Here is a 12,780-nt window from a genome sequence, read left to right as displayed (position 1 = left end):
TATATATATATATATATATATATATATATATATACAGTGACTACAAGTAGTATTCAACCCCCTGCATATTTAGCAGGTTTGATAAGATGCAAATAAGTTAGAGCCTTCAAACTTTAAACAAGAGCAGGATTTATTAACAGATGCATAAATCTTACAAACCAAAAAGTTATGTTGCTCAGTTAAATTTTAATAAATTTTAAACATAAAAGTGTGGGTCAATTATTATTCAACCCCTAGGTTTAATATTTTGTGGAATAACCCTTGTTTGCAATTACAGCTAATAATCGTCTTTTATAAGACCTGATCAGGCCGGCACAGGTCTCTGGAGTTATCTTGGCCCACTCCTCCATGCAGATCTTCTCCAAGTTATCTAGGTTCTTTGGGTGTCTCATGTGGACTTTAATCTTGAGCTCCTTCCACAAGTTTTCAATTGGGTTAAGGTCAGGAGACTGACTAGGCCACTGCAACACCTTGATTTTTTCCCTCTTGAACCAGGCCTTGGTTTTCTTGGCTGTGTGCTTTGGGTCGTTGTCTTGTTGGAAGATTAAATGACGACCCATCTTAAGGTCCTTGATGGAGGAGCGGAGGTTCTTGGCCAAAATCTCCAGGTAGGCCGTGCTATCCATCTTCCCATGGATGCGGACCAGATGGCCAGGCCCCTTGGCTGAGAAGCAGCCCCACAGCATGATGCTGCCACCACCATGCTTGACTGTAGGGATGGTATTCTTTGGGTCGTATGCAGTGCCATCCAGTCTCCAAACGTCACGTGTGTGGTTGGCACCAAAGATCTTGATCTTGGTCTCATCAGACCAGAGAACCTTGAACCAGTCTGTCTCAGAGTCCTCCAAGTGATCATGAGCAAACTGTAGACGAGCCTTGACATGACGCTTTGAAAGTAAAGGTACCTTCTGGGCTCGTCTGGAACGGAGACCATTGCGGTGGAGTACGTTACTTATGGTATTGACTGAAACCAATGTCCCCACTGCCATGAGATCTTCCCGGAGCTCCTTCCTTGTTGTCCTTGGGTTAGCCTTGACTCTTCGGACAAGCCTGGCCTCGGCACGGGAGGAAACTTTCAAAGGCTGTCCAGCCCGTGGAAGGCTAACAGTAGTTCCATAAGCCTTCCACTTCCGGATGATGCTCCCAACAGTGGAGACAGGTAGGCCCAACTCCTTGGAAAGGGTTTTGTACCCCTTGCCAGCCTTGTGACCCTCCACGATCTTGTCTCTGATGGCCTTGGAATGCTCCTTTGTCTTTCCCATGTTGACCATGTATGAGTGCTGTTCACAAGTTTGGGGAGGGTCTTAAATAGTCAGAAAAGGCTGGAAAAACAGATAATTAATCCAAACATGTGAAGCTCATTGTTCTTTGTGCCTGAACTACTTCTTAATACTTTAGGGGAACCAAACAGAATTCTGTTGAATTGAGGGGTTGAATAATAATTGACCCTCTGAATAAACTTTTCACTATTTAAAAAAAAAATAAACAAAGGAATAACATTCTTTTTTGCTGCAGTGCATTTCACACTTCCAGGCTGATCTACAGTCCAAATGTCACAATGCCAAGTTAATTCCGAATGTGTAAACCTGCTAAATCTGCAGGGGGTTGAATGAATACTACTTGTAGCCACTGTATATATATGTGATGGGGAAATTTAATTTTTCCTTATGAAAGTTGTCTCCAAAACCTGTTTACCTTAGCTGACTTCATACTAAAGGAATGCCATTACAAACTGTCCAAGACCTTAAAGGTTGCTTGCAAGGGGGTTGGTCATTTCCTTACATACAAGTCCTGTAAATAACACTGCAAAAAGAGCTTGTAATAGTTAAGTCTCAACCAAGGTGAACATGCATCTGGGTCTAATCATCTGTGCCACTTCATAAAAGACAGGGAACTTCATGGTGGAAAAGACATCTTTAGTTTAGTTAAGTATTGTCACATTTTCTAATATTAGTATATTTGTTATCTGTATCTGTTATTACTTAAAGGAGAAGTACAGTCAAATCTCTTTTGGCTGTACTTCTCCTGTGGATAACAGTAGTGTAATTTGTTCTGCACTCCTGTGACCCATTTTCAGCAAACAATGGGCTGAAGCCCGCTGTCGGCTGATGTCATAGAGCCGGTCCAGACTTAGGCAAGATAGTGACCATATGATTGGGATCTGCCCACATGCCTAGACCAGCAGCCAGCTCAGCCTCTAAGCAAGGCGCCCGTCCCCTCCACAGCCCAGCACTCCAGTGAGCATGGAGGGGCAGAGCAGGGAGCAGGAGACTGACAGTCACCAGCTCTCTTCTAAGGGAGGCCTAAGAAAACGAGTGATCGGCGGTGTTTGATTGCTCCATTTTAAGTGTTAGAGGCAGCGGGGGACAGATACAGCATCGGACCCATGCTGCATCCACCTAGGTAATTATAATTAGGAAAAAAAATCATTGCCATACTTCTCTTAATTCAATGTTATACCTACAAGTGTTTGTCTGATATCTCTTTGCACATCTCAAATAGAACCCCAAAAACATAAAATGTGATAAAACAATATATACATAATAGGTCACGCTTCAAATATTTACCAGTGATTATTCTTTCTTTACAATACATGTGAAAAATAGAAACATACTTTGCTGTGAAGGTCGTTAATCTCTGCAGTGCAGCCTGGGTAAAAAGCGCACAGCTTGACTAAGAAGAGCTCATTGTCAGGTATCATTCTGAGAAGATCTGCTGCCAAATCCCTGTAAAAAATAAACAATGCTCACACAGACTGTAGAAGCAGCAGGGTTTCCAGCACAGCCCTGCTCATCGCAGCTATTTATAGGGAGAACGTGACAAGCATGTACTGTATTAGCATGTTTCGCCCACTTTACAAAATCACAGAAATACTACACAAGCTTATCTCAGGTGCTTAAATGCAGATTGTAATTAAAAAGCTTACATTTTCACTCTACACACAAGCAAACAATAGGAAAAAATGCATGTATATAATTAATGTGTAATAATGCCTTGAACAGTATAAAATAAATACTAAATGTCCATTAGATGGCATTATTAACACAGGTAATATATCAACATGTATTTTTTATTTTCATTTTGAAATGGGCATTCGATTTTTTTTTCGTCTCATGACCATAAAACCAAAACATTTTACTGTTCCTAATTTTAACCGAAAGATAATCAAAGGCAATTGTAACATATGAAATGAAGCTGATTTTATAAAGCTCTGATTGATGTTATACGGCCTGGATGTTAATTTAAAATACCACACTCAACATTTCATTTTCTGATGTTATGTGCCACAATGATAGTGTAAATTATAACACTGATTGCAGCAGAAAGACTCTGGCTCTCGGGTTTGGAAATTGTCAGGTTCACCTTTTCCATCATCATGAGGTCGCATGACTCGCTATTCACAATCCATGGTGATCTTGGACAATATGAACCAAATACCGAATTCACTTCTAAGCTATTTTGATAACTGTGTTATTTAAAAAGGATCAATCATCCCATAACTGTTGGGTAGATGTTTGATGTCTGAGTGACCCTTCATCTTTTACTTCTTGAAAACTCGAGATCTCTGTACTTGTCTTTGCTCACTTGCAGCAACTGTTATGTGTCTCTGCTTGTTAGACCCCTTTCACACTGCAGCGGCTGGCCATTAGCGCTAAAGCGCTGCTCGTTTTTGTGGAGCTTTAGTGCTGGTTTAGCGGTGCTTTTCAGATGCTAGTGGGGCGGTTTTACTTTTCAAAACAAGGTGAAAAGGGCGTGGCCTGGCCGGCATGGTGTGAGGAGAGTTCAACGGGAGCTCCGTTTGCTAGATATCCATTTAGACACATCCTGGGGCTACACTCACTGGTAGAACATCACTCCTTGGACGCCAATCATCTCACACACGGGACCATGTATTTTGCCAAATGCTGCCACGAAACTGACAAAATACCGACATGCTGAGGGGGAGACTGAGAAGGAAAATGGCACTGGCTCCGCTTCCTCCACGGACCCTGATGCCAGAGTCCTGGAGGCCATCTCTGACTACAAGAGCACGCTGATGGGTAAAATTGAAGAAGTAAAGATAGATGTCTCTTTAATTTGCCAGGATCTACAAAAGCTCAGGGAGCGAGTCATGGAGACGGAGACCCGCATCAGCCATGTGGAGGATGAGGTGCCGCCATTGAAGGTAGCTACTGAACGCCTGCAACACCAACTCTCCTCGGTAATGGCTAAGCAGGATGACATGGAAAATCGCTTACGACGAAGCAACTTGCGATTCGTTGGTCTACCCGAGTGTGAGGAAGGCCCTCATTCCTGGAGAAGTTGCTCATTACTACATTTGGTCGGGCTGAATTCTCCACCTCGTTTATCGTGGAAAGGGCTCACAGATTGGCCGCCAAACCTCCCCCTCAGAGAGCACCACCATGGACATTCATTGCCAAGATGTTAAACTACCGCGACCATGACGCTGTACTCCGCCTCACTAGGCTGAAAGGAAACATCCCTTACAGGAAATTACAGGCGAACCCTCTATCGTGGGTTGATACTTCTATTTTTCCTTAAAGTTTATATCAGAGAAAATTATTTTTTTAAGGTTATTTCCTGTTAGGGGTCACCCTGTATTGTATGTCTGTTATATATCTGCCCTTTTGGGTGTTTTTTATGAACCTTTCAATAAATTTGTTAATTTTTTAATAATTGTTTGAGTGTTGTAAGTTTACCCCGTAACATGAAAGTCCAAATTTTGCCTCAATTTCCTTGTTGCTTTTTATATTTGAAAGAGATCAGCTTAATTTTCTTATCATTGTGTATAAATGTTAAAAAAAAGTTTCTCTGCATAGTTGGTAAATATGTGCTTTGTATCTTTTATATAATATCAATACAGTCTGTATACTTTAATTATGTGAACATACTTGGTCCACATAATCTTTGCTGGGCTACAATTCTTTTCTACTAGAGGTGGAGTACAGTATTCTTTAAAATGACAGGTCCGCTTTTCATTCAGTCCCCATAGTACTGTAGGCATTGAATGTTCAGAGCTGGAGCTTGTAATACCAGTGGAAATACACTAAAAATAGTAAATTGCTTGTTGTACAATGCCCTTCAGAAAAACCTTAGGTCCCTTTCACACGGGCGTTCTGTTTGTCCGTTTTTCATCGATCTGTTGACGGATAAAAAACCAATGTATTTCTATGGTCAAGCGGATGTCAGCGGGTGATCATCCGCTGACATCCGCCTCTATTAACATCCGTTTTTTGAAACAGTAGAAGGCCCTATTTTTCTTCAGTTTAAAGAATGGAACAGACGAAAAACAGGAAAAACAGTAAATGACAAAAGCGTTTTTGCATTGGTAGTGGATGTAAATAAACTGATGTAAAAACTGATGAAATACTAACTGATGAAAAACTGATGTAAACTGAATCAATTTTTCTTTTAAAAAAACATGATGAAACAAATGAAACACCCATGTGACAAGGACCCTAACATTGTTTATATTATTTTTAGTAAATGCAATGCTTTTTGTGACTGGAGGCGGGGCGGATCTCCCCTTCTCTTAGGGGATTATTGGAATATAGGAGCTTCCAATGCCAACTTGCGCCCAATAACAGGAGACTTCATCCTCAGCCTTCTTTAACCAGTGCCAGGTCACAAAACTGGATCAAGCCTATGAATTTTGGGTATCACTACACCTAATAGGTACATACCTTTTTTTGACTCACTGAATAATGCAAGAAGAATAAAGATGAGAGTCCTAAAAGTGCATTCTAAACCGAAACAGTGGCCACTTTTAGATTTCTCTCCTGACAGATAACTTTAAATAATGAAAGTAAGAAGCTAAAATATGGGAGCAGCAGCAACATCCACAGATACAATAAAGTACTACAGTGCATTGATTAGAATTGGGTTCAGCACATAACAAAGTGTTTTTAGTAGTAATTGAACCTATTTGAAGACATGTAATGCCTGGCAAAGTTATAACATATATTTATCTTCTCTGTCACTATGCAGCACATTACATGTCCCAAGTAGACATATAACACCAATATGTGTACCTGTATCCAAGAGATGGAAAGCTAAACAAAAAGGTAAATCATTAGAAAATGCAGTGCAGCAAATTCACACAATATGTTACCACACATTAGCAAAATCATGTTTGACAAGTTCTAGTTGATAGACAATTTTCCCTGTCATTAAAAGTGAATGCATACATGAAAATACAAAGAAATAGGACAACCTCAAACAAAAAAATGGCATTTTAGTTTTAGTCCTATTTTAGTCTTCTGCTATTGTTTTAGTTGACTAAATCTCCAGTACATTTTAGTTGACTAAAACTCATTTTAGTCGTCTAAAATCGAATGGGTGTGTAAGGCCGCGTACACACGGGCGGATTGTCTGCCCAACTTAGTCCGCTGAACCGTGTTTCAGCGGACAATCCGCTCATGTGTGGGCTTCAGCGGACTTTTTTAGCGGACAGTCTGACGGACTAAGTCTTTCGGAATTTCCGTAATTTTGTCTGTCCAAACTTGGTTTTGTCCGTCCAAACTTGGTTTCAGCGGACAGTCCGCTCGTGTGTAGGCAAGTTGGACGGACTAAGTATGGCGCATGCTCAGAAAGGATTTACACGGCCGAAGGTTGCATTGCAGTGTATTGGACGTCGTTTTTCTAGTCCCGTCGTACGTGCTGTACACGTCATCGCGCAAGCTTTCAGCGGACTGTCTGTTCATCGTGTGTGGTCAAGTCCGTTCATTCAAATGTTGGACGGACTGTCTGTCGGATTGTCTGACGAACTTAGTTGGGCAGACAATCCGCCCGTGTGTACGCGGCCTAATGCATTACTTAACATTTCTCTACAATTTCCAAACTCATTATATACTAATGGAGTGAACAATCTCATATGTTATTATGTTGGGTATTGGGGTATGAACATGCACTAGACCAGTGTTCATTTTGAAGTCAAATTTCAATGTAGTTTTAGTCTTAGTCTTTTGACTAAAATGCCATTTTAGTTTTAGTCCCATTTTAGTCTTTTGACTAAAATGCCATTTTAGTTTTAGTCGTATTTAAGTAAGATTTAGTCGTATTTTAGTTGACTAAAATGTTTTATGCTGCATAAACACAATCGGATTTCTGGCCAGAAAAAGACCGATGAGAGATATTCATCAGAAAATGCGACCGTGTGTATGCTCCATCGGAATTTAGCTGTCCGAATTTCCGCTAGCCAAAAATTGATAGCATGTTCTCAATTTTCCCGATGGAAAAACTTTTTATCAGAAATTCCGATCGTGTGTATGCAATTCCGACACGGCAATCATGCATTCTCAGATTCAACTACGAGACGGAAGCTATTGGCTACTGGCTATTGAACATCCTTTTTCTAGTCCCGTCGTACGTGTTGTACGTCACCACGTTCTAAACGATCGGAATTTGGTGTGACCGTATGTAGGCAAGACAGCTTGAGCAGAATTCTGTCGGGAAAACCATCAGAGCTTTTTCCGATGAGAATTCTGATCGTGTGTACGCGGCATTAGTCATTTTAGTCGACAAAATTAACACTGCTGTGGTGCTACGAAGTTTTTCAAGTTTTACTTTTGAATTCATACTTCCTATTTATATATACAGTAATAGTACATTCATTTTCTTTGCATTAAGTTACTTCAAATCTCTAAACTGTCTAGACATGTAAGGACAATTCTGAACGTTTAACAAAAGATGTTACTGTGCAAACATTTTCTGTCTAAAATCTCTCTCTATACTACACAACTACACTGGACCTATTAAACAGAACCTAAACTCTGGAAGCTGTGTTAAAAAAAGGCAAGCAGAGACCAGAGGACTAGTCACCAGTATTGCCTTTGGTCTGCCTGCAGTGAAAATGTCCTCATTATGGACTTCCTGTGTCTCCGTAAGTGGTCAACCATCTTGGAGGAGGCAAGGATTTTACTTGCTTATGTCAGAGCTTCCAGGAGGAACACCAGTGAGCAGTGGCAGTTAGTGACATCACTAAATCTTACTCCAAATCTCCTGAAAACAGAAGTCAGAGGTAGCAGTACCTAAAGCTGGCCACAGATGGGTACACTTTTGAATTAGTATTCTAATGCCGCGTACACACGATCAAACAATCCGGTGGAAAAGTCCGGCAAACTCAAGTCCGCCAAACAATCCCCCCGTGTGTAGCCTCCGGCATACTTTTTTGGCCCGAAAGTACGGCGGACTTAGAATGCCGTGTTGCACTCCAATCTTCCCGCCGGACTCGCATTTTGGCGGACAATCCGGCCGTGTGTGCGCCAGTCCGCCGTACTTTTGAAATGAGCAGACTTTTCCCGCCCGGAGACTTTTCCCACCGTGCTTTTGAAATGCGCGGCCCCCCCACCCCAAAGCACCTTGTCCCCATGTTGATGAGGACAAGGGCCTCTTCCCGACAACCCTGGCCGTTGGTTGTCGGGTCTGCGGGCGGGGGGCTTATCAGGATCCGGGAGCCCCCGGATACAGGCCCCCCACCCTATGTGAATGAGTATGGGGTACAATGTACCCCTACCCATTCACCTGTAAAATAAAAGTACAAAAAAACCACAACACACGAGATAAAATACTTTATTGCACAGCTCCGGGGGTCTTCCGTCTTCGGGGGTCTTCTTGCCGGACTCCTCCGCTATCTTCTTGTAGCTCTTTTGCTAGCGGAGGAGCCCGGCTTTCTTCCTCGCCGCCGGCCTCTTCTTCCGACTTCGAGGGTCTTGTCCCCCTCTTCGGTTCTTCTGCCGGGCCACCGCGCCTTTTTATAGCTCTTTTACAGGCGGTGGCCCGGTCTTCTGTCGCCGCCGCTGCCTTCCGTTCTTCTTCTTCTTCTCCAGGAGATGTTGACTCGACGATCTCTCCGGCCGCAATGCCAGGGACGCGCTGCGCTGCCACTTATATAGGGACAAGGGGCGGTGTCACATGGCTTTATGTCACATGGGTTGGTGTCACATGGTGACCCCGCCCCCTTACGATGTCACAGTCCCGGAGGATGCTGGGACTGTCGCCATGTGACCAACCCATGTGACATAAACCCATGTGACACCGCCCCTTGTCCCTATATAAGTGGCAGCGCAGCGCGTCCCTGGCATTGCGGCCGGAGAGATCGTCGAGTCAACATCTCCTGGAGAAGAAGAAGAAGAACGGCAGGCGGTGGCAGCGACAGAAGACCGGGCCACCGCCTGTAAAAGAGCTATAAGAAGGCGCGGTGGCCCGGCAGAAGAACCGAAGAGGGGGACAAGACCCCCGAAGTCGGAAGAAGAGGCCGCGGCGATGAAGAAGAATGCCGGGCTCCTCTGCTAGTAAAAGAGCTACAAGAAGATAGCGGAGGAGTCCGGCGAGAAGACCCCCGAAGACGGAAGACCCCCGGAGCTGTGCAATAAATTATTTTATCTTGTGTGTTTTGTACTTTATTTTACAGGTGAATGGGTAGGGGTACATTGTACCCCATACTCATTCACATAGGGTGGGGAGCCGGTATGCGGGGGCCCCCTTATTAAAGGGGGCTCCCGGATTCCGATAAGCCCCCCGACCGCAGACCCCGACAACCAACGGCCAGGGTTGTCGGGAAGAGGCCCTTGTCCTCATCAACATAGGGACAAGGTGCTTTGGGGTGGGGGGGCCGTGCGGCCCCCCTTCCCCAAGGCACCCCCCATGTTGAGGGCACGCGGCCTGGTATGGCTCAGAAGGGGGGGGGGGCGCTCGCTCGCCCCCCTTTCCTGGCTGGCCGGGTAGCGTGCTCGGACAAGGGTCTGTTGTGGACTTTGGGGGGGACCCCCACGCTGATTTTTTTTCGGCGGTGGGGTTCCCCTTTAAGTCCATACCAGGCGGCGGGGCCAGCGACTTCTCCTTCGCGGGCCCCGCCTACCTGGAGACACGCTCGAAATGAGCGGACTTTCCTCCGCGTGTGTGGGCGAGTCCGTTCATTTCAAAAGTAGGGCGGATAGTATGGTGGACTTAATACGCCGTATTAGTCCGCTCAAAAAGTGCCGTGTGTGGGCAAGTAGCCCGTTCGGAAAGTCCGACGGACAGTCTGGCGGGAAGTCCGCCAGACTAAGTACGTCGGACATACCGCTACGTGTGTACGCGGCTTTAGAAAAAGAAGGTCCTAAGGGAGTTTGTTTTTTCTAATCATTGGTAGGTCAAATCTACATTTGTTTTCAAATTTGAAGGAGCAGGATCAAAATGTTTTCTCAAATTAAAGAATTTCTAACATTGTATGTGGTTTTTATTTGGTAAAGTCAGTTCATTACAAAATCAAATGATAAAAACAAACAATTTTTTGAATGACAAAGGAAGGTTCTGATAATGTTCTGTGAATTTTCTATACGATATTTCCTAAGAATTTTCAATCAAAATTCTACCCATCTATCTCCAGCTTATGGTTCACACCACAGATATACAGCTGTGAGTATGGTACAGGGCTGCTTAGGCACACTGCCATACCAGAAAGTGTGCCGATATATTTTTGAAGGTAATGCCTAATCACCATTAACATTTCAAAATGCTCCCGATATATCACAAATCTTCACTTTCTGAATTCGGTTCCACTTTATAAGTTAAGTGCCCTCCTAGTAATGTACTTATCCTTTCCTACTCCCTCTCCTCCTCCAGCACTTTGATAATGCAGCTATGATGTCCCAAGGATCTCTTCTATTCAGCTTGCCCAGCACTGCAAAGCCTCTGGCTGAAATCCTCTATAAACTATTCCACAGCTTAATGGTGAAAGCAGAAGTAGGGACAAAACTACACTACATACTGAGAGGCTGAGCTAGCTACTGGTCAGGAATCTGGTGGATCTCAACATTAAAGTCAGGATCTCTACAAAGTCTGGAGCAGCTGAGTGATGTCAACCTACAGTGGACTTAAGCCCGCTGTTGACTGAATGCAGGTTACAGGAGTGCAGAGCGAAATAGGGCCAAAATACCCTATATTACCAAAAGTATTGGGACACCTGCCTTTACACGCACATGAACTTTAATGGCATCCCAGTCTTAGTCCTTAGGGTTGAATATTGAGTTGGCCCACTCTTTGCAGCAATAACAGCCTCAACTCTTCTGGGAAGGCTGTCCACAAGGTTTAGAAGTGTGTCTATGGGAATGTTTGACCATTCTTCCAGAACCATATTTGTGAGGTCAGGCACTGATATGGATGAGAAGGCCTGGCTCACAATGTCCAATCTACTTAATTCCAAAGGTGTTCTATTGGGTTGATATCAGGACTCTGTACAGGCCAGTCAAGTTCATCCACCCAAAATTCATTCATCCATGTCTTTATGAACCTTGCTTTGTGCACTGGTGCACAGTCATGTTGGAACAGGAAGGGGCTATCCCAAAACTGTTCCCAGAAAGTTGGGAGCATACAATTGTCCAAAATGTCCTGGTATGCTGACACCTTAAGAGTTCCCTTCACAGGAACTAAGGGACCAAGTCCAACCCCTGAATAACAATCCCACACCAAAATCCCCCCTCCATCAAATGATTTGAAACATGCACACGTGCACAAAGCAAGGTCCACAAAGACATGCCTCAACTGGCCTGACCTCAACCCAATAGAACACCTTTGGGATGAATTAGAACACAGACTGTGAGCCAGGCCTTCTCCAACATCAGTACCTGACCTCATAAATGCGCTCCTGGAAGAATGGTTAAACATTCCCATAGACACACTCCTAAACCTTATGGACAACCTTCCCAGAAGTGTTGAAACTGTTATAGCTGCAACGGGTGGGCCAACTCAATATTGAACCCTACAGACTTAAGACTGGGATACCATTAAAATTCATGTGCATGTAAAGTCAGGCATCCCAATACTTTTGGTAATATAGGGTATTTTGGCTCTACCTCTCCTGGGGATCACAGGAGTGCACTTTGCTCTGCACTCCTGTAACCCACATTCAGTCAACAGCAGGCTAAAGTCCACTGTAGGCTGACATCACTCCAGACTTTGGCATGATCCTGACTTTAATGTCGGGATCTACCAGATTCCTGACCAGTATCTAGCTCAGCCTCTCAGCATGCTGCTTGAAAGTTGACCCAGCCGCTCCGACCCCTTCACAACTCAGTGCTCTAGTGAGTGCTGGAGGGGCAGAGCAGAGAGCCAGTGTCTGAAAGTCATGCGATTTCTGCTCACTGAAGACCAAGAATCGGTCTTTGATCGCTCAGTTCTCAGTCTTATGCCACGTACACACGGTCGGAGAATCCGTCGGAATGCGTCTCATCGGACCGTGTCGTCAGATAATCTGACTGTGTGTGGTATGCATCGGACTGATTCCGTCCGAATCTCCATCGGACCCAATTTTCCAACATGTGCCACGCATGCTCAGATTAAATTCCTACATCAAAGCTATTGGCTACTAGCCTGAATCTAGTCCCATCGTAACGAAATTACATCATCACGTTCTGAAAGATCGGATTTTTCGACAACTTAGTCCGACCGTGTGTATGCAACAGTTTCGGACACAATCCGTCAGACTAAATCTGACGGACAAAATCCGACGGATTTGGTTGGCAGAATCTCCGACCGTGTGTACAGGGGCTTAGAGATGGTGGGGGACCTAGGTGAGTATGTGTTTGTATTATTTTTTAATGCCATACTTCTCTTTGAATGAACATGAAAGGAGATCAAGGTGTGCATGTACCACTAGAGGTTGCAAGATTTTTTAAAGATTTCAGACATAGATTCTGCAACTCATGACAGTACACGCGGTGAAGATCTAAAAAGGTGCGTGCCTTTCTGGGAGGGTTTAAAATATTCCACATCATCCTACAACCCAAACTAGGGGCCTAC

The 12,780-nt window shown here is 44.1% G+C and overlaps 1 protein-coding gene across 11 annotated transcripts in view; it reads right to left on the bottom strand.

The window, feature by feature from the left end:
* Positions 1-12,780, bottom strand: part of WDR17 (WD repeat domain 17) — a 150,890-nt gene that overhangs the window by 11,519 nt on the left and 126,591 nt on the right. For 10 of the 11 annotated variants that reach the window (XR_013272333.1, XM_077477229.1, XM_077477236.1 and 7 more), the window contains 2 exons: positions 6,033-6,053; positions 2,615-2,726 (listed from right to left, as the gene is read on the bottom strand). Coding sequence is in view for 10 of the 11 variants with exons in the window: in XM_077477229.1 (XP_077333355.1) it covers positions 2,615-2,726; positions 6,033-6,053 (133 nt within the window). In the remaining variant the exon portion in view is untranslated. The remainder of the gene's footprint in view (positions 1-2,614; positions 2,727-6,032; positions 6,054-12,780) is intronic. The other variant, XM_077477230.1, reaches the window with a different exon arrangement.

This window comes from Lithobates pipiens, unplaced genomic scaffold, assembly GCF_037356315.1.
Source record: "Lithobates pipiens isolate NorthernLeopardFrog02 unplaced genomic scaffold, aLitPip1_a1.2 Scaffold_13, whole genome shotgun sequence".
In the NCBI taxonomy this organism is placed as follows: Eukaryota; Metazoa; Chordata; class Amphibia; order Anura; family Ranidae; genus Lithobates; species Lithobates pipiens.
Note: the sequence above shows the minus strand (reverse complement) of the source record. Positions and strands in the feature narration are given on the sequence as shown.